This window comes from Cyprinodon tularosa, unplaced genomic scaffold, assembly GCF_016077235.1.
Source record: "Cyprinodon tularosa strain WSP-4 unplaced genomic scaffold, ASM1607723v1 ctg274, whole genome shotgun sequence".
Classification (NCBI taxonomy): domain Eukaryota; kingdom Metazoa; phylum Chordata; class Actinopteri; order Cyprinodontiformes; family Cyprinodontidae; genus Cyprinodon; species Cyprinodon tularosa.
In genome coordinates, this window is record NW_024038979.1 from 181252 (window position 1) to 208972 (window position 27721).

The 27721-nt window shown below is 38.3% G+C and overlaps 3 protein-coding genes across 4 annotated transcripts; 2 read left to right on the top strand and 1 right to left on the bottom strand.

The window, feature by feature from the left end:
* The first annotated feature begins 335 nt into the window (after positions 1-335).
* Positions 336-10781, top strand: ehd2b (EH-domain containing 2b). Of its 2 annotated transcripts, none has more exons than XM_038289951.1 (7): positions 336-689; positions 1714-2149; positions 3511-3687; positions 4625-4740; positions 6737-7149; positions 7228-7392; positions 9149-10781. In XM_038289951.1, exons 2-7 carry the CDS (start codon positions 1929-1931, stop codon positions 9695-9697), a joined length of 1641 nt encoding a protein of 546 aa, XP_038145879.1. In that variant the 5' UTR covers positions 336-689; positions 1714-1928; the 3' UTR covers positions 9698-10781. The 2 variants fall into 2 exon arrangements, with proteins under 2 accessions (XP_038145879.1, XP_038145880.1); XM_038289952.1 differs by having other exon boundaries at positions 338-689; positions 4625-4722.
* Positions 10782-15232: 4451 nt separating this feature from the next.
* Positions 15233-17568, bottom strand: nup88 (nucleoporin 88). Its single transcript, XM_038289957.1, has one exon. The coding sequence runs from the start codon at positions 17532-17534 to the stop codon at positions 15378-15380; it is 2157 nt and encodes a 718-aa protein (XP_038145885.1). The 5' UTR covers positions 17535-17568; the 3' UTR covers positions 15233-15377.
* A 2037-nt stretch (positions 17569-19605) lies between these two features.
* On the top strand, positions 19606-25332 carry psmd8 (proteasome 26S subunit, non-ATPase 8). The gene is made up of 7 exons (XM_038289972.1): positions 19606-19760; positions 22016-22088; positions 22174-22276; positions 22362-22527; positions 23118-23218; positions 24413-24524; positions 24707-25332. Exons 1-7 carry the CDS (start codon positions 19656-19658, stop codon positions 24842-24844), a joined length of 798 nt encoding a protein of 265 aa, XP_038145900.1. The 5' UTR covers positions 19606-19655; the 3' UTR covers positions 24845-25332.
* Positions 25333-27721: the final 2389 nt, after the last annotated feature.

Here is a 27721-nt window from a genome sequence, read left to right on the forward strand (position 1 = left end):
CCATCATGTAACCACCAGGTGGTGCCTGTACAGTTAATGAGGTCAGAGTTAGTTTAACTGAGAAAGATTACAGTGTTTAGGGAAAGTTTTGGACAGATGGGAGGCAAACATACTGCTCTGTCTTTAAATATTAGGCACATTCTTTCAGATTTAGCAGAAGAAAACACGGCTGTCTGAGGTCATATGATTTGAAATATGCTCATGGATGTATCATTTGAGAAGAAAAAAAAAACTCCACCCAAGTAACCCCCCCTCCCTCCCCATTCAGAAGATCCACGCCTTCTGGTCACTCCTCAGCTCATCCCTCTGCAGGCACACTATCTTCAGTGCCCACAGTACTGCTGGGCATCCCTGAAATAGGAGTAGGAGGGTCTGTCAAACTCAAAAAAGCAAGGAAAGGGAGAGAAAAAAAAAATCCCTCAGAGAGTGTTTGCCTTGTGTTTTTTCCAGCAAGTAGATCCAGAGCTCATCTGAAATGTATTAAAACCCTGGAAGAGAAGGATCCTCTGTAATCTAGCCGTGCTGCCGCTCCACAGAGGGCTCCTATTTACTGCTGGAGGTACACCCATACATGTAGGAGCAGCTCCTGCAAGACGGACTCTTGTGTGTTTGAGTCAAAATATTTTCCAGGCTCCTGAGGGCGAGACCGCAGAGATCAAGGTGCTTTAGGAAGAATCTACATCGACTTGGTAAATTCAACTCTTTAAACTTTGTATCTATCAGTAACCCTTTTTTTTTCTACTAAAGTGTAACATCACTCTTTTAATTGCAACAGGACTTTTTTAATCCATTTATAAATGTTAAAAGCATTAAAGTAGTATTTGTTTGTTCCAGCACGCTTTAACTTGTTTTCTAAATTTTTAAATTCTAACGTGTGGCAATTGTGGTTTTAAAAGCCACACGGTATTTTCCCTCATTATTTAGCTCAATAAACCGATCCCAGAGCCTTAACCAAACATAATGTTTCAAACAGGACTGTTAAAGCTATGCTTGGTGTTCACAGAGCCTGTGTGTATGTGATGGCAATATTCAATGTCTCTCAACAGTTCGCCATTTTGACTCTTTCCACAGTGGTCTTGTGACATGTCAGAACTGTCTACCTCATTCTCCTCTGGGCTGTTTAGTTTTATTACCCAGCTATGCTCAGAGTTAAAAAAAAAAAAAGAAAAAAGTTCTCCACAGATGAGCCGTTACCTGCTGACATGTATCTCACCTCTCCGCCTTCGTCCAGCTCTGCTTCTATAACGAGTTCAGGCTTCAGTCCTCAACCTAGAGCTTCTGTTTATGTAAACTGCAGTCAAAAGATCATGACTTGAGGGTGAAATCTGGTTTTCCATGTGAAAAGCTGCCTCTTCTGACATGAACTCTCTATGCACATGTTTGTGGAAAAAGCAGGAGATAAAAGGACCTTTTTAATCATTTTACTGTAAAGAAATGAGCTAATTTGCAAATCCTAACATTGGAGTCTGGTTTGAAAGATTTTCCAGAGAGAACGCACATTTTTTTCCAGGCGTGCACTGACAAAACTGAACAGTCTCTTGGTGGTCTATAATTTTTTTTTCCTTTGCTTTAGATTTCAGAACCTTACCTTAAGCTTTGGCAGGTTTTCACCACCAGCCGCAGGGACATAAAAAATCCCCTCGATGTCTTAATCAGCCTCCCTATTTCCATATATTTCTTTTACCTGCCTTCTTTCTTTGGTCAATATTTCAGGAGCTAAAAGTTGTCAGCGTTGGTACCACTTTCCAGGGAAAACCCTATCATCGCTGCATACAAAAGCCATCTCAAGGACAAAGCGAGCACCCTTCACATAAATACAGGAAACACCTGAAGGCTTTCCCTGGTCTACATACAGGAATTGCAGGTCCAAACAACAAGCATCCTTGACGCTGATTTCTATAGCAAAATTATCTCATTAGTCATCAAACATGTCACGCTGGGGGCGTAAAAATGTAAAGAAGGCGCCTGAGGTGATTCGCACTGTGACGGAGGGGCTGAAGTCTTTGTACCGTAAGAAGCTGCTGCCTCTGGAGCAGTACTATGGTTTCCATGACTTCCACTCCCTCAGTCTGGAAGATGCAGACTTTGACAACAAGCCCATGGTTCTGGTCGTGGGACAGTACTCCACTGGAAAGACAACATTCATCAAGTAAGACTCTATAGGTTCACTTGTTTGATTGAGCTGTTTGTAAATCTAGAGTTTTCCAAAAATATATGAATGCACCATTTTGGCATTTTTCACTCCTAGAAACCACATAGTTCAAACATAGTTTGGGGTGATTTTATGTAACGGACCCACTTAAAGTGTGGTTTTAGAATTTGTTACAAATGAAAAACATGGCATTCATTTGGTTTAAACTGATACTCCTCAGTAAAATGTAAACCAAACCTCAAAAAGAATCATTTGTAAACATTGCAGCAGTGTGTAATGAAGTTTATTGTTATAAAAGCATGGTATGGTTATAAACCAATATCCAAAGCTTTGAGTATCTAGCAGATATACCTACCATCCATCTTCTCAAAATATAGCAGGGTGTAAATGGAGAGATCCAATGCACAGGCATGAGCAACAGGACAACTGTTGGATTGCATTTATGCCATAAGAAGGCTTGAAGAAGCTACCCTCTTCAAACTGGATCAAAAGGGGATCTATATGGCGTGCATGCAAAGCCTCCTGAAACAAAAACCCACAGTGAAACATAGTGGTGACAGTATAATGCTGAGGGGAAAATCCTCATCAGCAGGAATATCTAGGCCGATCAGAGATGATGTTTTACTCTCTACAGATCTAGCCTTTATGGAAGAATGACAAGACATTGTTAAAAGAAATCCATATTTCTTGTTTAAAGTTCACTGTGAGCCACACAAAGGACACAACTAACATGTCAGGGAGAGTGACCAACATTTTACATTTTTATTGGGTACAAAACACTAAATTTGAAGGAAAATTGAGGCTGGATATCCTCCTCTGCACACCATTGCTGCGACAAAGCATGGTAATGGTAGCATCATGCTGTGATTGTGCTTTTCTTGTGTTAGTTAGACTTAAGATTGCACAAAACTGCAATAAAGCTTCATCTTCCGGGTTGAAAACATTCACAGCAACAATTAAATAGTTCATATGTGTTTGAATGGTCCAGTCAAAGTGTAGACCTTCATGCATTTCTTTTATCTTTAGCAACATTTTTGGTCACATGTGGTTTTAATCTCATCTGACTCAGCTTGAGCAATTCTGTAAATTGGATTGAGCAGACGTCTAAGGATGTGGCATGTGGATATGCACCAAAAGAACAGCAGCTATAAACTGTAGTAAAATTTATTACTTGCATAAACATTTAAGAAAAAAATAAAACTAATCTCTTGATGGATGCACATGTTTTGCGTGGGTCTATCGCATTAATTCAGTAAAATTTGTAGTTCTAATATGTGTAAAAGTGCAAAACTTAAGACACTGTATTTTCTCTATGAGGACCAACCTGTTATAAACACTTAAATGCATCTGATTGACAGGTATCTACTGGAGCAGGACATTCCTGGGAGCAGGGTGGGTCCTGAACCCACCACTGACTGCTTTACTGCTATCATGCATGGAGAGGTGGAGGGTGTTATTCCTGGGAATGCCCTCATCGTAGACCCCAACAAGCCATTTCGTAAACTCAACCCGTTTGGAAACACTTTCCTCAACAGGTGAGTTTTTTGGAGGGTTATTCTCAGGGTCTTGTTACATTTCCACTATAAGGGAGGGAGTCAGTGATATATCCACTAGGAATGAACAGACTGTGTAAGGGGAAAAGAGGGAAAGAGTGAGAGCGCTTGTGGAAAGTGTTTTAGCTCTTTGGAATTTCAAGAGTTTGTGCCAAATTTCAGAGAGAGGAGGCCCTCTGCCTTATTTGTGGAAAAGCAGAGAAAGAGGGAGCGACTTGACCCGAGTGGGTGATGAAAGAGAATGTACGCAGACATGAACTGTAGAGCACACAATTTAAAAGACAAGGTCAAAGGCCTGCGCAGCCCCGGAGGGGAAATTACAAATATTTAAAGTTAGACTTCAAGGGAGAAAGAATGGAGCGATCTTGAAGTTGTCTCCACCCAAACTCATCTGCTGAGCTGCCAGCCTGTCATGTCAACTGTTAAATAAAAAAAAGGAACCGCGGTATGTTGCTCACAGGAGAGCAGAATGACGTCACAGGAACCTGCAGAGATCCTGCTAATGGGAGCGCAGTCTGATGCGAGTTTTCCATCAGGGTCGTGTTTGTGAACTAATCAGTGTCTCCTTTTGCGTTGACTTCCTGTCTTGGGAACCAGTGGGGCCCGTTAAGCTCTTAAACAGCAGGAAGTAGGGTTGTTGTTCTTAGCCACAGATCGTTAGCAGATCTTATTGTTTGATTCTGGCAGTAATGGTCATTTTCCTTCAGGAAGCCCAGAGCAGAGCGAGGCCAGCCATCACACAATGGGCTGATGGGTGTGTGTGTGTGGGGGGATTCTTTCAATCACTCTGACTTATTTCCATTCAAATATAAATTTTTGCAGCTCCATTCCTTTTTTTAATTTTTCCAACAAATAGCTGTTAAATAATTTTATTTCCATTGATTTGACTCATTCTCCTGCCTGTGGATGGATATCCTAGATTTCAGTGTGCCCAGATGCCCAACCAGGTCCTGGAGAGCATCAGCATCATCGACACACCGGGGATCCTGTCCGGCGCCAAGCAGAGAGTAAGCCGAGGTGAGAGGGGACACAAAGGTGAGGAGAGGTCAGGAGGGCCTGACCAGAGAAAGAGGCATCCATGATCATCACTTCATGAACTCATCTCCTCACCACACCCAGCTAACTCATGGGACCGGTTCGCTCCGTCACAAATAACACTTGGCAGCAGGACTCACAAACATCCCTGCAGCACATCAAGCACCCATAAATTCATAATCAAGAACAGATACAGACTTTCTGTCAGCACTTCTGGAAGAATGCTCTGTTGGGAAATTTCTACCATCATCTCCATCTTGTAACCCTTTATGTTAACCCATTCTGCAGAGAGACCAGTAATGAAATCCACCAGCCTTAGATAGAAGATACTGGTGGCTGAGAAAACCAAATTAGGAACTTATTTGGACACTAATGTAGAAAACTAAGCAAGATCCTGCTGCTTCTTTCTTTCTCCCAGCTTTTTATTGTCTAAGGCAAGACCCTTTATTGGCGTGAAGGGTCTTGCCTAAGGACCTACACTGACAGCTCATTCCCCCCACCTAGGGCGCGGAATTCAAACCTCCTGTTTGCAGGACAGGTGACTTGCCAATTGACCTAGCCAGCTGCTGGATAAAGCTAGCCAGCTTTAAAGGATTTAATTTGGGATGTTATATATCAGGGGGAGTGGCGGCCTAGTGGTTAGGGCATAGACCTTGGAATCCTGAGGTTGAGTTAAAGCTCCACTCCCACAGACTGCCACTCTGGGTCTCTGAGCAAGACCCTTAACCCCATACTGCTCCATAAGTGCTGCTCAGTGGCAGCCCACTGCTCACCAAGGGAGCAACTCACAGAGTTAATTTTGTTGCTCTGTACTCGTGCCAGTATAATGTAAATAAAAAGCTGGGAAAAAGTTGCATGTTCTCAGAAGTACTGGTGTCTTTCAACACAATGCTAAGATGGAAAGACATCAGTAATAGCTTGAGAGCAAGTGACTTTAGCCCTGGACTTCAGGACCGGATGTCCAGCATGTTTTAGATTGATCTCTGCTCCTACATACCTGAACCAATCAATTGCAATTCCTGTTAATTATCCCGTTACTTAAGTCAGGTGTGTGGAAGATAATAAACTCCTTCAACATGCAGGAGGGTGGCTCCTGAGGAGAAAAGGAACCCTCAAGATTCTAACACCAACACATATAATGCAAGAAAACCCAAGAACTTAATCTCAGACTCTACAGGCTTCATGCACATTTTGGTTTAGGTTATTTTTTTCTCATCGGATGTGGAGTCCCTCAAGGGACTCTGCAGGACGCCAACACACAAAATCTTGATTTTGCAAAATAAATATTTTGTGTGTGAAATAATCACAGTTCATCATGTTTGTTTCAAATGATTTTCTGAAACAACATAAAGGTGGCATCTTTGTATGCCAGGGTAAACTACAAATATAACACAATTCTTTCAGTCATTTCCTTTTTTTTTTTAACCTAGTAAGCCACCTAATGAACTCAAGGGCATTTTTATCATAAAATCAATGGGGTTAGATTTTGACGAAGACTTATTCTGCTGGTTTGGAAGAGTTTCCAGAATAAATTTTCACTTTTAATTTGTAAAGTTGCTTCAGGATGACCCATAAGACCATGGAATATTGTCATTCAGACTGTAGATCCAAATACAGGTATGTGAGCTTACTTTAAAAGCAAAGTTTGGTGGAAACCATGCAGAGCACATGAGGATTTTCCTCCTTCAGCCTAAAACTGCAGGAATCTAGTATTTAATTTGTTATATAAAACCGCTTTTTTAATATTTTGCATTCTCACGCCTTTCCTGAAACATCCCAATCTGTTCTTTTGCTTTATTAGCCACACAATGCACAAAAAAACTGATAAAGAATGAGAAGCGAACGAAAGATTAAGAAAAGAAAAGTAAAAGCTGTCAAACAATGGTTGAAATTATTATTTCAACACTTAAAAGTACAGCTGCAGGGGATGTGCAGATATAGATAAGACGGGGTTATCTGTGTCAATCATCTCTGTTTTTCTCCTCTGTTCAACCAGGTTATGACTTCCCTGCTGTGCTGCGCTGGTTTGCAGAGCGTGTAGACCGCATCATCCTGCTGTTTGATGCCCACAAACTGGAGATCTCTGATGAGTTCTCTGAGGCCATCGGGGCTCTGAAGGGCAACGAGGACAAGCTGCGGGTGGTGCTCAACAAAGCTGACATGGTGGGCACCCAGCAGCTGATGAGAGTGTACGGAGCGCTCATGTGGTCCCTGGGGAAGGTGTTCGGCACCCCAGAGGTTCTGCGCGTCTACATTGGCTCCTTCTGGTCAGAACCACTGCTGGTCCCTGATAACCGTAAGCTGTTTGAGCTGGAGGAGGAGGATCTGTTCGCTGACATCCAAAACCTCCCTCGCAATGCGGCTCTACGCAAGCTCAACGACCTGGTCAAGAGGGCGCGTCTGGTCAGGGTAGGTAACCTGGATGTTCCAGGCAAACTCCAACCACTCGCCTGAAACGATGGCATAACCGGGCTTTTCCTCCTGCAGGTTCATGCCCACATCATCAGTTACCTGAAGCAGGAGATGCCATCCGTCTTCAGGAAGGACAATAAGAAGAAGAATCTCATCTATCAGCTGCCAGTCATTTTCACAAAGATCCAGCTGCAGCACAACATTTCTGCCGGGGATTTCCCAGATTGTGCTAAGATGCAGGTCAGGCGAAGCTCTTATATATCTTATATATCCACATCTCCTTTAATCTACCGTAAATGCTCTAGGCATTTACGGTAGATTAAAGTATTCACACTCCTTTAACTTTAGCCCATTTACAGTGACGTACATCAGTGTATTGTATTTGGAGTTTATCTGAAAGGCCAACAGAGGTAGGAGCATATTTGGGAAATGGAAGAAAAATTATGGTTTTCTAAATACTTGATCTATAATCTGGCTTTCCTCTGTGTTCAGCTCAATTCAGTCAATACTTTGTTTTATTGAAGTCAGGGCTGCAAGACTTTGGGGTACAGGTCTACTTGCTCTGCACAATTCTTTTTATTGTTTTGTTTTTTAAAAAGAAAACGGCTCAAACTCAAATCTGTTTGTATGGAAAGCATTTGGGGATTAATGCAGATTATGTCATGTTTTCAGCGCAGGGCTTTGACATGGCCATTCTAATACATTGCTACATTCTGAATTTGCTTTCATCTAGATCATAGTCATGTCGGCCAAGATGGTCCATTTGAAATTACTTTCAGGATATTTTGCACTCATTTAAGGAACTTTAAAATAAAATTTAAATCACTTTATTTTTACCTGCCAGCCTTGTATTTCTAATGGAACAAGGTATTCTACTTTAGTAGAAAAACAGACGATTACATCAACAAAGCAATCCCACACCTTTTTCTTTTATAAGGAAAAAGTTTCCAAGATTTTTTTAGATTTGTTTTTTTCTTTCTGATTAGCTGGTTTAGATTAATTGATTTTTGTCGAGTTTTTGCTCTGTTAAAAGTCTTTAAATGTCTGTCTTCTTCCCATGAAGGTAATATGAGAGAAAAAAATACTAGATAAAGGCGAAGATTTAAAAATAAAATAAAAAAAATCACCATCTAAACAATAATAAAGATTGCCAGCTGTGCTGTGAAACAGCAAAGTTCTTTTAACAGTTATCTGAAAATATTTTTACTTCAACATTTTGGATATTAAATACCAAACTAACTAAATAACCTCATCTGGGCAAACAAAAACTTGGAGCAAGTGTTTGTGGATTTCTTTTCCTGCAGCTCTATGATAATCTGAGAAAGAAAAAAGTGCAGCATTTTCATAAAATGTTGCCACTATATAAAGTGACACTATATAATATGAATTATACTAGTAAATTGTATTAAGTTGTTGAGTAGCAGAATAAGAGCATGGTAGATATGATAAAAGAAAATTTTGTCGGAAAACTTTCTATATCTAAAAAAAACATTCTTTAGCCAAAGATATTTACACTGGGAATTTTTCCACCTTTTTTTTCTCAGCATAAGAATTAATTTGCTGTATCATGAAAAGTTTGAAATCAACTGGTTTAAACCATTTGATTGTCACTCTGAATGCATGTTTAGGGTTTTCCTGCTGAAAGGTCAACCTTATGCAATCCTTTTTTAGCTTCTAACATTGATTTGGCGCCACATTTCTTCCCATTATTTCTACACATCCCCTATGTACTAAGGGAGGAAAAGCTACCGGTGCTGATGGTTTGTTCCAGGTGTTCATCCTAACACCGCTGTCTCTCATATTGCTTGGATTAGACCACAAATTAGCTTGGGTTTTCATTTTACTTCCACTTGACACATATTATGTGCCTCTTCCTGTTGTTCTACCAGATTAAATTCAACTGAATTTTCTAGTTTTAAAAGGAAAGAAATGTTAAAATGTTCACCTATTGTGAGTTTACAGGCTAATATATATGTTTACTGTTACATTCTTAAAGGAACAACTGATGGCTCATGATTTCACCAAGTTCAAAACTCTCAAGCCAAACCTGATGGTGGCCCTGGACGAGCTGCTTTCCTCTGACATTGCCAAACTGATGCCCCTGCTGCGCCAGGAGGAGCTGGAGGCAGGAGATCAACCCGGTGTGCAGGGCGGAGCCTTCCTGGGGACCCGGGTTGGGCCCTTCACAGAAGGCGACCCGTTTGCTGAGGAGAACGGAGAGGGATGCGAGGAGGAGGAGGACTGGGTGGTGACGAAAGACAAGCCCAAGTATGATGAGATCTTCTACAACCTTGCTCCCAATGAGGGCAAGCTGAGCGGCACCAAGGCCAAGGACTGGATGGTGAGCACCCGCCTGCCCAACTCTGTGCTGGGTCGCATCTGGAAGCTGTCAGATGTGGACCGTGACGGCATGCTGGATGATGAGGAATTTGCCCTGGCGAGCCATCTGATTGAGGTGAAGCTGGAGGGCCATGGATTGCCTCCTGAGCTGCCCACCCGTCTGATCCCGCCCTCCAAACGCAGGCAGAAGGGCTCTGACGCCTAGACGCACCCCAGAGGGTCAGAGGATTCTTCTCCTATAGCTGGCACTCTCTTGTTACTCTTTGTATTCACTCTCACTTCCTCAACTTCCTCTACATTACTGTGCAAACGTTTGAAACCACCCCTTTTTTCTAAGATGCATCTTCTAAAAGTTCAGAGTTTCTTTTTATCTTTTAAAGTGAATTTAATCAGTTTCTTGTCTTGCTTTTTAAAGTAGTTCACATGTGACCATAACAGCATGCACTGCATCGTTTGTGCAAGAAAAAAAAACTGGAATAAAAGGAAAGAGTGCAAGAACTAACTAAAAAAAGATATTAAAGCAGAGAAACGGCATCTTAAAATATGTTTTCATTTTATTTTGATTCTGGCGTGGTTTGGATCTATATGACAGGTTCAGAGACCTGGTGGGGAACACCCTGAATCTTAGTCCGACCATTTTTTTAAAATGACTGCTTGGTAGCAAAATATAAATAAATTGGTGTCTAAAACATTTGCACAGTAATGTATAATTTCCCTTAAATTGACTGTACTCTTTCCCAGCTGAAGCGATCTTATTTAAGCTTGACGTTACCCAGACTTCCTACAAGCGACCAAGTTATGGAGCTTTCTCTCTTTGGCTTGGAAAATTTCTTTTTTTTTATGATGAGCTTTTAAAAATGCGTCTGTTATGACAGATGAGTGGGCTCTTATCAGAAAAGAAATGTTAATATAATCCTTACATGTAGCGGGCACCTTCTGTAGTAGGAATTTTAGTTGAAAGTAATTTTTTCTTTACATCTCTTTTTCTTCACGTCTTCTCAGGCCTGACCAGCTTAGCTCACTGGATTGTTTATAGTATTTTCAATACAAAGAAGCAGCTCATGTCTAATACCGTTTTGATCCCTTCCATGGTTTTATGCAAAATGTATGTATTTTTTTATCTTAACTGTTGCTTTTCATGTTAATGTGCAGGAGCAAGTTGCATATAAGAACATTACATGCTGAGATAAAGACTGAAAGACTGATAAATAACTGACTACTGTACACTGCTCCACAAATTCTTTGTATGGTAACTATTAATGCAAACAATTAAAGTTCTGCAACTGTGACATTTTTTTCTTCCTTGAGTTAAAGTATTCACACATATTGAGCCTTTTGTTTGTTATAATAGTACAAATACAAACCTTGATGTTTATTCTTGATTTTCTTTCTTTTTTTCGCAAAAGACCAACACTAATCTTTTTTATTTAAATAGAAATTGCAAGAGTGTGATTTACATTTTGGGCTGTGCAGCTGTTTTGAACCAAAAGGCTCCTTGCTTTAAATCCTGTTTGAAGGTCTTTCTGTGATTTTATAAAGGGCAAGTGAGCTTGAATACTTATGCAAGAAACAGTGGATAATATGGGCTAAAGAGCAAGAAACCAAGCTGAGAGGATTTTTTTTATTTTTCTATCAAGCTCTCTCTGTCTCCTGGTGACAGGCCAGATAAACAGTGACTCACTCCCTCCGCTGCCAAGTCCCCATACCACCATTTTCCAGGCCTCTCTCCCCTCTAACTCCTGCCATCTGAAGCCTTTACTCCCTCTTACATACTCCATTTGCTCCCTCTCATCTAACATTCTCGCTTGTTCAATTTTTCTTATTTTTTTAAAGCTTATTTGGCATAAACATTGGAAGTATGAGCAATAGGCGAGGATCCCGTGGAAAGCCACGAGGTTTTCTGAGGTTTCCTAATGACGGGGAGGCCTCGACGCCTCCTCGTTCCACTCCTGCGTGGAAAGAAACACAAATGAGAAACAGGCGATACAGTCCTTTCCTCCGTGCTCTCTGGCTTACAGTGACTCACATGTGAAGAATGTGGTGGGCTGGTCCTGAGGGTTATTAATATCTCCTTTCCTAGGGTCTGCTAACCTTCCCCAGTAGCTTAACACTGTACCTTTATGAAAGATTTCCCTATTTGACGGTTCTGTGTGGAAGTTCTGCAGAACACCGCACCCTCTACTGTGCTTTTAAAAAGGAAAATCTGAGGTAATGTGTAAAACAAACGAAAATCCAGCAACAATAACACCAAAAAAACCCTTATATGGTCATAAACTCTGCTTGTTTGTGTACTTTAAAGCCACAGCATGTTTAGAAAGCAGAATGAAAAAAAAAATCACCATGGTAGTTTAAACAATACTTGCCCGTTCCAAAACTTAGGCTGAAATGAGTCATAAATCATTTGAACATGTTCGCTGCTTAGATAAACATTACAGCTCAGCCACAGTTACAGAGGGAGAAACTGAGGGACAGAAGCAGATTCCAGCAGATGACCCCCACCACATGAGAGATCCCCCAACAGCAGACCTTACTCAACAAAACCGGGGTCTCCTCTGCTACGTCACAGGGAGGAGAACATGTGGGGGATTCCTCACTGGGAGAAGCTGAGGTAGACGTAAAGCTCTGATCATCTGCTGTGGAGAAGGAGGGACATCTGGTGGCAGAAGGTTTACTGTTTTCCAGCTGTACAATCAGAAAAAGTACTTTCAAATCAACAGATTTGTTTTGCATGTTTGGAGGTTACTGTGAAAAAAATTAACCTTCATCTTTTAATGGCTCTTTTTCAGCAATGCTTCTTCTTCATTCCTACAGAACTCTCTGACTTTGCTGGATATCATCTCCTGATTATTTTATAGTCATGCTTAGAATTCATCAGTATTTTATTTATTTATTTTTTATTTGATTGATTTCCCCATGATCTTTTTTGTAGTTGCATAACACCTTAACGCTGGGAAATCATAACCACAACGCTTTGTGAGAAGTTGATACTGGAAAAACTCTTCGTTTTCGGCTGAGTCCTTTAAACTCAGAGTAGAAGCAACTCCACACAGGGTTTATAGTCAGATGCTTTATGGAAACCCAAAAGTAACTCAACTCAACAAATATTAAAATGTTTTATTCAGAAAAAAACAATAGTTGCCTTAAATAAATTATATGTTAAAACAAAGGTTATTTAATCATCATATATTATAATAAGAGCTGTTTTATCATTTTTATTGTTTTTAAAAGAAAATTTCATATAAATAGCTGTTATTTCTGTAGTTTTTCCTCATGAGTTTTAAATGAAATTAAAAAAATGTATTTATGATGCTAATTTCATTTAAATATTGGGATTTTTATTTCATATTATAAACCTGTGACTGAGGCATACTTTTGCTGTCTCCATGTGTTTTATGAAAGGAGTGTTTTTTTAATTGTCAGACTCATACATCACAGTCAGTGGGTGAGACTATCTCTGCACTTTAACCTTCCTTTTCCAGATGAGATGTCAGGTTAACCAATCAGGTGTTAAGGTGTATTTAGTGAGAAAATTATTCTTATGATTAATTTCCATATTTTTAATGAAAATATTCATCCAATTAACCGTCGCTGTCTTAAGAATATAAAGAAAATGATAAAATCATCACAAATATTAGTTATAAGTTGCTTAAATTCTGGCACTGCTGAAAACCACCCAATCTTTATCCTAGGGTAGTTATTGAAAATATTTTTTCATTAGGGTTCTGTTTACCATTTACATTTTTCTGAGTGGCGCAATGGGAAGCACTGCTGCCTTGCATCAAGAAGGTTGTGGGTTCAATTCCTGGCCCAGTTTGCATGTTCTCCCAGAGTATGCATGGGTTTTCCAGTCCAAAAGATCAGAGTTCATATAAGAGGCCCACAAAACCGTCAACATTTGAAGACTGTGTGAAAGAATGGGCCAAAATCCCAGCAGTGCGACTAATTTCTCCATACAGGAGGCATCTTAAAGCTGTCATTTCCAACAAATGCTTTTGTACAAAGTATTTAATAAATTTCAGTAAATGTTAAATACTTTTTCCCTGTGTCTTTTACTTTATTGCACATCACTTGTATTTCTGGACATCTATGTTTTGATTTCTTTGTATGATTGGATTACATGGATAGTTACCGACATCTGGTGAATATGTCAATAGCACCTCTAGAAATATATTTACTGAGAAAAATGGTCAGTTCAATACTTATTTTATGTGCTATAAATATACCTACACAAAGCTAATTTTGTTCTTAAACATACAGGAAACATATAAAATTTATTATTGCAAAAATAGACTTTTCACACAGAATTAAATGCATGTGATCATTTTGCTTAATCCCCTATTCAACAACAGGATGATAAGTTAGTAAGAGTGAAAGGTTGGCCAAATTTGCATTTGCAATCCACAAAAACCTGCATCTTAAAGGCAGGTTCTTGATATAATGCAGTTTTAACCTTTTATAATGTTAAAATACAGATAATTGGACATATGGAGAGTACACACTCTGATTAAAGGATATTTTTCCCGTCAAGCTTTGCTTCTCAAACCTTTTTTTTCATTGAGGGGAAACAAATTAACTTAAGACATAAAGAAAAAGGCATTTTATTATCAATTATAAAACTCTGCAAAGTCTAAGTGCTCAACACCAAAGATAAAAAAACAAATGTTGAAAAATAAGAAAATTTTAAAAATAGAAAATTATGCATTTTATTTGTAAAATAACTATTGAACAGATGTTGAAAGTGTAGGCAGAGCAGGGACATAAGAACTTGGAGTAATATTTTGCTGATTTAGGAGATTTGAAATATTTAGTTTTCTAATTAGTGACCTCTCAGAAAAAAATGTTTTTAAAGACTAATATCCACACAATGAAATAAAAATAATGATTGAGCTAGAGTTAACGGTGTGCCTATTGTGACAAAAAGACATGGATTTTCAATAGTTAAAATGCAAGACATTTTAAAATTCAATTTAAATATTAAGCTATATATATATTGCATAAAGCAAAAATATTTTCCTTATAATCTGAAGTTATGAACTTAAGCATTGCATTTTTTTAAAATAAATTTAACATTTGAATCTTGTAGACTACCTTAAGTTATGGTAAGGCACTTCGTCAGATTTTTATTGATTGAATCCAATACTTTTATTACACAAAATAAACACCTTCTGATAAAACACAGCAAGTTTTCTAAAGAACTTTAGTCACCAACAGAAATCCTAGGTTTCAAACCCTTTTTAATTAATTCCCTAAACCTCCATAATGAAATACCTTACATGTCCATTTAAGAACTTCCTAAACTGATCAATTTAAAATGATTGGAAGAGCAATTAATGAGCAAATATACATATTTACGAAACAACTATTTGTAATTTAAGACCTAGTATGGCAAATATTTATAGATTATAGTATTTTCCAGGGTTAAAAATTAAGATGAAATTTAAGTCTTTTAAAGTTTTTGAAGATACCTGAAAAAAAGTCAGAGTTTAAAGAGAACCGTCGGCCTACCATTGCTCCACAGTTATTACTCATAATGGTTTTCTGTACTTCAAATGGTCAAATCTGAACTGGAGAGCATGAACATCTTATTAAGCACAGAAAAAAACATCAATAGATGACATTTTATTTTCTTTTTTTTTTAAGTTGACAAATCAAGTCAAAAATAGACACTTTGAGTGTTTATGCATTAGCTTCTCTTTCTGTTCTAGGAAAGTTATTAAAGTAAAAAAACGATGATGTGGAACTTATGCTAAATATCAAACATGAAATATGCAGTTTAAGGAAAGGAGGTTGTCATTCTCTGATGTTTTGGTTAAACAAATCTGCCATAATGAACAGAAAGGACAATTTCAGTGACTAAAACAAACCAATAAAGTTTGTAAATGAGTTTAGAAGCTGAAGTGGTTTTTAATGTCCTTGATCTGCTTCATCATGTCTCCGATCTGCTGTCCCTGCTCTCTGAGGACATCCTGGACCACCTTCTTCTGCTGAGCGTTGAGCTGCACGGTGGCCCTGGATGCAGACTTGTCTTTGTTCACCTGCTTCTTCTGATACTCCATCTTCATGTTCACCTGTCTGATGCAGTTGTCCAGGTGTTTGAGCTGATCGCTGATGCTCTGCAGCTCCTTCTTCATGTCCTTCTCGCTGTTGGACAGGATGGGCAGTTGGCTCTGCAGGCTGCACAGCACTTTTTTCACCCTGTTCATGAGCGCCTCCTGGCGATACTTGGCATCTTCGTACTTGTCTGCCAACCTTTCGGCGCTCTCTGTCAAACTCTTCTTCTCCTCCCTGCACAGAGCCAGCTCTTCCACCTGCTTGCTCTTCTGACCCGTCAGGAGCTTTGCCCTTCTCTGGATCTCTTCCCGGGCCATATCCTGTTTCATGATATATTCCTCACGGAACACCTGTGTGGCTCTGCTGAGGAGCTGCAGGCACTCTGCCGGTGGTGGGGCGGCCTCTTTGTCACCAGCCTTGAGCACAATGGGGTTGGTGGAGCTTCTGGCCAGGATTCTGCGAATGTGCTGCTCGAAGGAGTCATTGGCCAGGCCGCGGAGAGGTGAGCTGACAGAGCCGGAACTTGGATCGGAACAAAGAAGCGGAGGAGATGGAGGACGAATGGAGCTCAGCAGAGGCAGCATGACACACTCATAGTTAGCGGTGATGCAGATCATGGTGGCGCCCAGAGAAAGGTCGGACACGATCAGAAAGCCACGGACTGGAGCAGACTCGCTGCTCAGCAGAGGTTTGGTGCAGAGTATGTGCTCCACAATGCAACGCTTCTCTGCAGCCAGCTCCTGCAAACTGTCCTTGTCCTCCTCGTTTGACTGGATGAACTTCTGCAGCTTGTTGAGCCAAATGAGCCCCACGCTGTGCACTCCTGCCTCATGGGTGCAGTGGTACCTCTGCTCACACAGGGGGTCTCTGTGCAGCCTGATGGGACAGGTAAAATCAAACTCCTGAGGCTCGTCTTCTTCTGTCGCCACTTTGAGCGTGAGTTCCAGTTCAACGCATTCGAACACATATAGAGCCGGAACCGAATCCGAGCCTCTGATCCAGTTCCCCGCCGTTCCAGCCTCTTCCTCCTCCTCAGACTCCAGGACTATGCAGTGATAGAGGGTCCCGGTCTCTGTGGCGATCACCAGGATGCTTGGGACGCAGGGCAGGCACAGGATGGCACAGGCGTCATAGCCGTAGTTATCCTCTGCAGCAGGATACATGGGGAGGGGTCCAGCTGGTTTACTGACAGAGAGCCCGTTGGCCTGGCTGCTGTAGCTCACGTAGGTTTCTCCGTTCTCATAGAGGATGTAGAGAGGATAAACAGGTTGGTTTTTGGAGCACTGTGAGGCCAGCTGCCGAGGAGGGGAGGCAACCGGTCCGAAGTCAAAGGCGACGGCTATTTCTCCCAGAGATGCTGCGTAGGAGCTCACCGGCTGGTGGAGGCTGCTCTCATCCTCCGACTGGGACACCGGCAGCACTTTGGCCGGGGTGTGGGGCGACTTCAGCCCGTAAAATCTGATGGTGTTGTCGGATGTGAGTAACACTAGGTGGGGTTCATCGGTCTCGCTCGGGTACCAAGCCGCCTGTCTGAGCTTCACTGACGGGGAGCTGGTGAAGAAGCGCTCCGCCACCGGGATGGTCTTGCAGTTGATCTTCTCCCGCCCCCCCTCGAACTCTGACCTCTTCCCCCATCGCTGAGGGAGCTCCAGGACCGAAACCCCCCTGAGACCGACCAACGCGACGTGGTGCTGCGTGGGGCTCAGCAACACATGGCGGACCTGGAACAGAGGTGGGTTGATGCACTGCAACGTCTGGTACTTCCCGCTGCTTTCGGGTTCTGCGGAGTTTAACTGCCGCAGGTTGGTGGTGTAAAACACGCCTTCAGGGTCGTCCCACAGGAAAAAGTCTCCACCCAAACAAAAAGTCAGATTTTTTGCTCTTTCCCTCTCATTTGTCCCGAGATCTGCATCCAATCTCTCTCGTACCTTTTTGAAAATAATGTGGTTTGGTAAATCATTCAGCCATCGGTCTGTGCCGAATGCCGCCATCTTGATCAACTGATCGCCTGCGTCGTCTTCCTCGTCGGACGTTTGCAGCCAGCTCTATAGCTCACTAAAGCCACCTACAGGCTAATGTTTATACAACACGTCAAGCTGCATTAATGTATAATCGGAAATCAGAGATTAATTTTTATAACGTAGTCTTTCAAGATTCGTGGCAGGGTTTTTTTTTTTATTTGTATCAGTAAAACTGTTTAAAAATCATGTAGAATTGCTATGTCCCTCACTAATACACTAAATTGAGTTAAACAATCACATTAAACCTCCCCAAAATAACTAGAAGTTCTTGGTTGTAAAGTAACATCTGAGAAAACATTACATATTACAAACATAGACATTTCTCTACCATTCAAGATAAAGAAAAATAGCATAACCTATACCTGCTTTCTTTCAGAACTCAAATATTTTCAAACAATGTGGAAATATTTGCCTAATAGATAAACAAAATCTCTTAATATAAACTACATATTTAAATATTTGTGTCAGTTTTTTTTTGTTTTTGTTTTGTTTTTTGCTTCAATTTTTTACAAACCATTACCTTATATAGTAGTGTTGTGCCGATGCCATTTTTTGGCCCCGATACCCAATACCTGTGCAGCATCGGCCAATACCGATACCATCTGTTTGAAATTGATGTGTGTGTGTATATATGAAGAACTGCATACTACTTGGATGTAAAATAATTGCCATTATGGCTTTGTCAAGCTACTGCCTACCTTTGTGAACAGGAAAAAGACTAATACAAAGAATCCAGTAGAACTTTTTATTGCCTACCTGGAATGGGTGACAATAGTTTGATAAACTTTTGGCTCTCAAAATGGTATCGGTGCCCTATTTGTTGGTACTCGCCGATACCGATACCACCATTTTAGTGCAAGATCAGGGCCCTGCGTGATACTGGTATCGGTTATACCCCACCTTATAGTCAAAAAATATTTTGTCTTAAACCTGTTTGGTTTTTCATCTTTTATTACCTCTTCTTAACTGTGAAGACCCAGCGTCATCATCCAGCGCTTCTGGCTTCTGCTCTCCTTGATTGATAAAGATTGTTTTTAAATGTGTGGAAAGCCATAATGACCATATATTCTACACAAAAATGAAAGAGAATTGTTTTTTTTTTTTTTAACATGACCTAACTAGCATGGTATAACTTAGGGAACAGAATGTGTTGTTAACTAGCTCAGTATGATATACTGGAACAAGCCATTATTTAGTCATTCTTATTCAACTTTTATGGTTTGTCAGAAAAAAGAAAACTCAAAATTTTCATTTCAATTTTTTTCTTTTTTAGGTTTTTTAACTGCTTTCCTGAACACAGTCTCCTTTCTATAAATTCTATAATATAAGCATTAATAATATACATTTATGCTGAGTATGAATGTGGCTCAGAATAACCCGTTATAAATAACGGATTAAACTGATGCACCCTCTGTCCAGAGGTGGTTAGGTACTAGTTATTAATTTACTTAAGTAATTTACTCAGTTATATTTACTTCAGTAACTTAAAAAAGATAAAGCTTTAGGAGTACTTTTAGAGAATTTCTCTTTTTTACTGTCAGTTGAGTAAAAATATGATGAGGTAATGCTATTCTTATTTAAGTATAATTTGTGGTTAGTCCGCCCACCTCTGCCTCTGTCTGTTATAGCATCCATAGCTGTAATATCTCTAAATTAAGTCTATAGCTATATATGATGACATTGTCACATTGTAGAGTTACACAAATTCTAAAATCTAGGAAAATATTAGATTTTGTTATAAATGCAAAGATAAGTGGTGGAGCTGGACTGCTGCATCCTGAATACACTGAAGAAAATAACATTTATACAAATCCTTCCTCCCAGGTTTCCTAAAAACAATGTTTACGTCATGTTGTTCTGCTTAATCTTTTTATTTTTTTTTTAAGTATCTTGGTGTTCTACTTTTTTATGTATAAACATACCTGTGTTTTATTCTTTTAATCTTGTTTTAAATAATCCCTCTCCGTCTCACTCTCCTTTTAAGACGAACCAGACTATTTACGCTCCATAAACGCGTCAGTTCCACGTTGCCCTTGGCAACGCCTCCTAACGTATTACAGTGGCCGGTGTCGTACATTTTGCAGACTCACCATGGCGTTGAAAGAGACCGCGGGGCTGTACGAGACTCTTAAAGCTGAGTGGAACAAGAAAAACCCGAACCTGAATAAATGTGGGGACCTTCTGATCAAGCTAAAGGTGAAAAATCTTTATTTTAAATAGATTTTATTTGAATGAGTGAAATCAGTATTTATTTCGATTCTCTGTAGTGCTATTAGCTAGCAAAGCTAACCATGCTAACAGTCTAGCTTAGCTAAGATAATGTTTTGCAGTTATGGGATTACTTAGACATTTGTTTTTTGTTTATATTTCATTTTGCTTCATTTTTCTTTTCACGATAGGGTTTTTAAAAATTGTGTTTAAAGTTTTTAAAAAAACATCTTCCCCTAAAGAAAACATCGTTTATGTGCTAACGTTGGCAGAAATTCAACTGAAACATTTTAACAAAAACAGTCACTCAAACAATTTTACTTTTACAAAGAGTCATTTAAAAAGTATATATTCCTTAAGATTAAATAACTGTTATGGAAAGAGTAGATTGGATATAACGTTTCTGTTGAACATCTAATAAATGACAGGTAATGTGTTTTTGTTGTTTAAGGAGTTGTATTAATATAATCTGATAAATTTAGAAAAAATCTAATTATATAAAACGTTCAAGAAAAGGTGTTATATTATTTTGAATTATATACACAAAATATTTTCCATATATGTTTGCTTTCAAAGGGTTTTTACCAAAATCTCAATAATTTTTCCTCTATATTTGATCTTCTTATGAATTATTTGACAGCAGTGGTTCCCTGCCCTGTTCCTCAGTGACCCTGTCCTGCATGTTTTAGGTGCTTTCTCTCTTGCAGCATGCCAGAAAACAATGGATTATTAGCAGACATCTGTAGCACTTGATTGCAGAGGAGGAGCCCTTTCTTTCCGTATACACTCTTTCTGTATAAAATGACAAAGTCTGTTAAAGTCTCATTTGAATCATGTGTGCTGGAACAGAGACGTATCTAAAACATCTAGGGTAGGGGCGTCTGAGGACCAGGGTTGTGAACATTGCTTTACCTCTATTTTGTGACAATTTTTTTTTTTTCCCATTTTGCTCCTGATACGTGTTTGGGCCTGTGACATATGAGAAACCAAAATACATGCGTGACATCCTGCTGGTAGACAATAATTATTATCTATATTATCCCTTTCCATTAAAATCAATTCTTTGCTTTAAAAAAAGTGAGGAGATTTGAAAGTTATGTATTCAGACATGTGGAATATATGATGGTTTGTTTTATTCCACAAAATCTTAGAGCAAAATAACCAAAATGGTAAATGGGGTAAAATTAATAAAGCAACCAGCAGTTTTCTATTCACTTGAATAAAGTAAACTGAGTCTGTTTACTTATTATTGTATATTTAGTCCCCAAGGTACTTTTTACTTGTCTGGGATTTGTTTGTAAAAAATAGATTTTTTTTTTTTAAAGTTTGATGAAGAAAATAATAGGACCTGAATACTATTTAATATATTGTAATTTTATTCAATAATTGTTATAACTTTTAAACAACTTTCCAATGTTTCAATATATGTTAGAGTGCATGATTACAGCATTTGTCACTTTTTAATGCTTATGGTTTTATTTAGTTTTATGTCTGGTTTTTCTTTTTTTTTAAAGCAGATATTTATTAAAAAAATGTATATTAGAAAAGTTTTATAAACTTGGTGAAATAGTTGTTTTAGATGTTTATGTTGATAAAGTAATTCTATCTGATTGACCAGAATGAAGAAATATATTGATACAAAAACATTGTCCATATCCTCCAGCCCTACAAAAAAGCAAACCAGCAAGTAATAATAATAATGATGACGATCACTGTCACCATTTAACTAAAAAAAAAAAAAATATATATATATATATGTATACATTAGGGCTGCAAATACCGATCCTTTTGCCAATCTGTCAATGATTTTTTTCAAATAATAATCAGATAGCCAGAGATTACTTAAAGAAGACTTTTAACAAAATGAAACAAGTGAAACTAAAAATTTGAAACTTGAGGAGTTCTGGATAGAGCATATTGACGGACAAAAAAGTTTTTTTTAATCTTAAATGTAAAATGTTTACATGTTTTTTTTTTTTTTAAACAATTCTGATATAATTACTGCTCTAAGTGGGTTACTCTGTCAGCTAAGTCCTGTTTTACAGTCTCTACACTCCAGTTAACAACTAATTAATTACTAAATTGAATGATTATTTCAATGTTGATTATTCAAATTTAATCCGATTCAGCCCTAGTATATTTATTTTTCATATATTCATATATATTTTTTTTCAAAGATTTTAGGAAATTTTTTTTTTATCTACATTGATAATTTTCTAAAACCACCAAAAAACTTCTTGCAGGTTTCCCTACTGGAGTTGAATTTTTTACCTACTAGTGGATCTGCACTCACCAAGCAGCAGCTTATTTTAGCTCGTAAGTAAGACGTAATAAAAGTGAGCTACATCGGTCCTGCATGCTCAACATAATAAAATTTGCGCTCTAATCCAACCTGTTACAGGTGATGTCCTAGAGATCGGAGCCCTGTGGAGCATCCTGAAGAAAGACATCCCATCATTTGAGAGATACATGGCTCAGCTGAAATGTTACTACTTTGATTACAAGTAATGTCTCTTTGTTGTACACCTTTATGAGAAATGATGCTCAATGTAATATAACTGTTTGTAATTTTCATTTTATGTGTCTTAGAGAGGAACTACCTGAAGCTGCCTACATGCACCAGTTGCTTGGACTGAACCTGCTCTTCCTCCTCTCTCAGAACCGTCTGTCTGAGTTTCACACAGAACTCGAGAGGCTGAGTGCGCGAGATATTCAGACCAACGTGTACATAAAACATCCTGTCTCTCTAGAACAGGTGGGCTTATTTATTCATGGATGCAAAAGGGTTAGATTAACAAACTCTTCTTTTTTTTTGCATTTATTCCATAGTCAGGTCTATGGGTAGAAAGAGCAGTTCTTCTTCACAGGAAATGAATGGCAAATATTTTATTGAATCACACCCTGATTCTTGAATCAATTAAAGATGGCAGGGAAATCTGAGGTACCTAACTGCAGAAAATACGCTTTGAGCAGTTGCAATTAAACAAGATATGCACAGCATTTGTGAACTTTTTACCAAAGATTTATTCAGATCAATGATTTATTAACTTTGGCAAGGTTTCTCTAACCTTATTCACCTTCCACTGCAAAGCACTACTTATTTCTTTATTTCACCATACTTATCACTGCATCAGCAGGCCTGCTGGTGCATTTCCTGATATTAAACCTTGCCTCAGTAAAGATGTATAAAATGTTGGAGAGATTTAAACATAACCTTCCACACTGACAGGGTCTATTGTTCATATGTGAATTGATATGTTGCTATATGCTATTTATAATATGTTTTCCATAATAAGCTGAATGAATCAAAAGAGGTAATTTGTTGTTCTTCTCCTGTCATTTCAGTACTTGATGGAGGGAAGCTACAACAAGGTATTCCTTGCAAAAGGAAACATCCCTGCTGAGAGTTACACCTTTTTTATAGATATTCTGCTGGACACCATTCGGTAGGGATCAGTATTCTACACATGTATTAAACATAACCGTCTGGTTAAGACATGCACTGCTCAGAATTTTATGTTACAATTTGTTGTGCAACCTTTTTCAATCTCTAACTTGCAGATAGATATTTTGAGCAAATGAGAAGAATAGCAATGCCAAGAGCATTGGCTGCAAAACAGTTTTACCTATATCTTAAGACAGAACTGTAACTATAGAAGGGACATTTGAAACAATCTTGAGTATCTGTATATTAGGTGTTAGCATAGCAGGCGTTACTGAACCAGCAACGTTGATGTAAACTGTCCAGGGAAAGGAGATCCTTTCTTTAACTCTGAGACCTTTATAAGGCTGTAAACATTTCCAAAGCTTAGACATAGATAAATGAAGGAGGTGAGCACATTTTAAAGAGTTAGCTTCTTACCTTCTATCTTACTAAGGAGGAAAACTGTTTTAACTGTAAACTCTTCCTCAGTTCACTGATTGGGCAAGATTGAAGTTTTGGGTTTCAAGTGAGAAAATGACCTGATCCTGGTCAACAGCCCAATTTTCAGTGTTTGTTTGGTTTCTTGGGCTTTATTTAATATATTTGGGTCAGTCTTTGTTTAAAGCAAGGGCCAACTATCTTTGTGACTTTTTCATAAGTCATGGCAGGAAAAAGGGACGTTTGCTATGAGGCTTTGTTCCAATATGTGGTGGTGCAGGAGTGGAGCCAATAAGGTGAATTGTTGATTCATTGATGTTCTAATTCTTATGTATGATGATGAAATTTGGATCATAATCAGAACAACAAATGACGACCTCTAGTTCCCCTGTAGCTCTGAATAGAGTTGCTTAAATCCCACATGGAAGAAGTCGGTTGAAGAGGTTTAAAAGACTGCTTCGGGATTTCCCAGAAGCTGGAGTGTTACTGGGAAGACGGGAGAGTCGATCAAATCATGAAAAGCAGTAGATGGATAGATGGATGTTTGATCTCATTAAAATTTTAATGGGTTTGCATTTTGTCTGTTATTAGAGTTGCTTTGGAAAATATTGGTCAATAGAAGCCTCCAAAAAGCTACTTAAAGAATACATTTGAAGCAGCCAGAGTTGGAAACTCTGCTCAAATGAATCTGAAGGTCTTTTTGTTTTCAGGGAAGTTCTCATCGATATCCTGAAGAACTGAGAATGCTAACACATTTCTTCCTTCTTTACTGCTGCAGTGATGAGATTGCTGGTTGCATAGAAAAAGCATATGAGCAGATATTGTTCACCGAAGCTACCAGAGTGCTCTTCTTCAACTCGCCTGCAAAGATGACAGAGTACGCCAAAAAGGTAAAACTTTTAATATTCATTTAAAGCTAATCGTTTATCCGTGTTTCTGATGCTTGGTGCTAAATCTATTTATGAATATGGTTTGAAATGGGAAAAATTTAATGTTTTGGATTTTTTTACATAAAAAAAAAGGATAATGACCAAGCTGGATTTGTTTTTGTTGTTGTCCTATTTGACATCAGAGAGGCTGGACTCAAAACTCAGATGGCTGCTATACCTTCACCAGTCAGCACCAGCGGACAGAAGAAGTGACCATACCCTCCACAGAGCTGGCAGAGCAGGTCATCGAATACGCACGACACCTGGAAATGATTGTGTAATCCGCCCCCAGGAACACTCAGCCATGCAGAGACGTGCTCGGATAAACACGCCACGTGTCCGGCTACATCCAGTCAGCCCAGACAGTTCCACCCAGGGATGCACATTTTTCAGAGTTCCCTCACGATTAGTCCTTAAATATATCTGCAGATCCCTCTGGTTTGTCAATTGGAACCTAACTAAAACAAATTGCATTCAAACTAATAACTGTTATTGGGGTTATTCTCTGGAGGAAAATGCTATTTTCTCTTACACATATATAGGGTTATTAGTTAAAGCTGTCATTCTGGGTCAGTCAGCACAAATCAACATTCTTTGGATTTATTCAGTCCAGAATGACTGTAAAAAAAAAATGTTGTTTTTCTTTAGTTCCCCACAGAAATAGTTGCCATTTTAGTTTGTTTTCTACGCAGGAATGTCACTTCTTCCCTGTAAGGTTTGTATGATGACAGAATTTTTTTGTTTGCAATAAACTATTCAGGAAATCATCCTTTTTAGTGTGTTTATTTATCTATTAATGTTTTGGTACCCTTTAATTAAAGCATCTCACTACTTGGCGCTTAGTTTTTACTGAAAAAAATGATCTTGGAGAAAATATTAAAAATCATCAGATGATTCATAATGTTTTTAAAAACTTTTAATGACAAAGCAAATCATTTTAATTTGATCTGTGGGAATATGATATAAAAAAAAAAGTGTGAATATTGAAGGTTGGAGCCTGGATTTTTTTTATTTTTCAGGTGTAAGTTATATACTTAAAAATAAAAACATTTTAGAAGTTTACAAAACTCCAAACATGATGCCTACATGCCGTATTAAGCTTGTTCGATTCAATGCCTGAAAAAAGTGAATAGATGCTTGTTATGCAGGTAATGTACACATCTGGACACCTTCGCTCGGTCCCATACAATTGCATTTAATTAAATTAATCAATGTATATGTTTAATTGACTGAGCATTTAACCAGATCACAATTACCATTTATCTAAATTTACATTTTATTTTATTTTTTTAACCCTCAAACTCATGCTTTGCATCTTAAAGGATTTTTCTTAAGGACTTCACAAATATTAAGCTTTACTATTTAAACCCTGTGCACTTAGTGTTGCTTTCATAAACATTTAAACTATATTCCAGGTTTGTAAACCCCCACTTCAAATACAGAATTGGGGATTATGTATTATTAAAATAATTATCAATTTTCAAAAATATATTTTTTGAAAGTTTATATATTTATCTCAGCTAAATAAAGATGTGCTATTTGGATACCAGAGAATTATTTTCTGGACTTTTTTAAATTTTATTTAAAATGTTCTTTTTTCAAAACTGTTCTTTCTAAATCTAGTTAATATAAGATACAAGAAAGAGGCCTGACGTTACCATAGACCAGGGGTCAAAAACCTTAATATAAAGAGGCTATTTTGACCCTTAGGATAATCCTCTATTTACTACATGAAATCTGTAACTGCTAAAGAGTCACAATTTTATGACTTTCAGGTTTAAAAAAAGAAAAATTATTCAAATTCTTAAAACTTTTACAATGAGCATACAGTTTTTAACTCAAGGAAAAGAAAGATCTAAACAAACAAACCGATTCTTCTAGTTTCGTTCAGTTGTGGTAATCAAATTCAATTATGCAATTTTTTACCTTTATTCAAAAGTGTTTGTTGGCTCTTCATTTTACACAAAGTTATTAAGACCCACCCTGGAAGGTATAAAGAAACACTTCTTTTACATTAATATTTAACATTAAGGTAATGAATAACATTTATGTTAGGGTCCAGCAGAGTGTCTTCAGTATGTCATAAAGGTAACATTTGGTCCAGGAAACTACTTAAAACTTTTAAATTATATAGGCTACACACAGTTTTGAAATATAACAGTGAGACTATCATAAACAAAAGAGTTGTTGCTGCTTTATCGTCGGTCCCCTGTGTTTAAGAGCTGCTGCTGTTTTTCCAAGGACAAATAAATAATACGATTCTAACACAAACAAATTTAAGAAGAGGTATTGTTAATTGTACTTTGATTCAACGTGGAAGCAAATAGGGCGGTGTTAGTAGTGACATAAAGCCAGTCTTGGTAAGAAAATTTACCTGTTTTTCTACATTAGTTAAGGAGAGGATGATTTTACCCATCATATATAATATACAATGGTGAGTGGCGGCCTAGTCGTAAGGGCATAGAGCTTGGAATCCTGAGGTAGTGAGTTTAAAACCCACTCCCACAGACTGCTACTCTGGCTCTCTGAGCAAGACCCTTAACCCCCCCGATTGCGCCCCACGATAGCAGCCCACTGCTCCAAGGGGATGGGTTAAATGCAGCTGTAAATTTCTCCAACATGAGATCAACAAAGTTCAATTATTTATCTATTATAATTATTACAAACAAATGATTGCACGCAGCAAATTTAGAATGTCTTGTTTTTATTAAAGCAATCCCATTTGTCATTTTATCTTTGATAGTTATGCACTACCCTCTGTCTATCACTAAAATTCCCAATAAAATACATTGAAGAAAGTGAAGAGAATGCAGTTTACTGCGCAGCCGCAGTGAGGAGCGCCAATTGGAAAGCTTGTCGCTGTCCGCGGTGCTGAAACATTCATTCACTTAATAAAGACAGGAAGAGGTTTTTTTTTTTTAATAGGCTATTCAATACTTATAGCTTATTTTTAAATATTGTTTAAAGAAAATAAAAGAAAAGAAAATACGTATCTTTATATTTTTAATGCATATATGTCTTTTTCAGACATTTTAGAAGGCTCAACCAGAGGTCGTTGATGCTTTTCTGACACATCACATATAAAGGCACCTCAGCTGTCATCTGCGATCATTTCCAGTGTGCTTTGAGAAAGTCAGCGGCCCACCTTAAGCGGGGAT

Bases quoted from the DNA above. Each gene is read 5' to 3' on its own strand.
- ehd2b (XM_038289951.1), top strand. From the start codon at position 1,929: ATGTCACGCTGGGGGCGTAAAAATGTAAAGAAGGCGCCTGAGGTGATT. The intron at 4,741-6,736 runs GTGAGGAGAGGT...CTGTTCAACCAG, and splicing joins AGGTGAGAGGGGACACAAAG to GTTATGACTTCCCTGCTGTG. The intron at 7,150-7,227 runs GTAGGTAACCTG...TTCCTCCTGCAG, and splicing joins AGAGGGCGCGTCTGGTCAGG to GTTCATGCCCACATCATCAG.
- nup88 (XM_038289957.1), bottom strand. From the start codon at position 17,534: ATGGCGGCATTCGGCACAGACCGATGGCTGAATGATTTACCAAACCAC.
- psmd8 (XM_038289972.1), top strand. From the start codon at position 19,656: ATGGCGTTGAAAGAGACCGCGGGGCTGTACGAGACTCTTAAAGCTGAG. The intron at 22,089-22,173 runs GTAAGTAAGACG...AACCTGTTACAG, and splicing joins GCAGCAGCTTATTTTAGCTC to GTGATGTCCTAGAGATCGGA. The intron at 24,525-24,706 runs GTAAAACTTTTA...ATTTGACATCAG, and splicing joins TGACAGAGTACGCCAAAAAG to AGAGGCTGGACTCAAAACTC.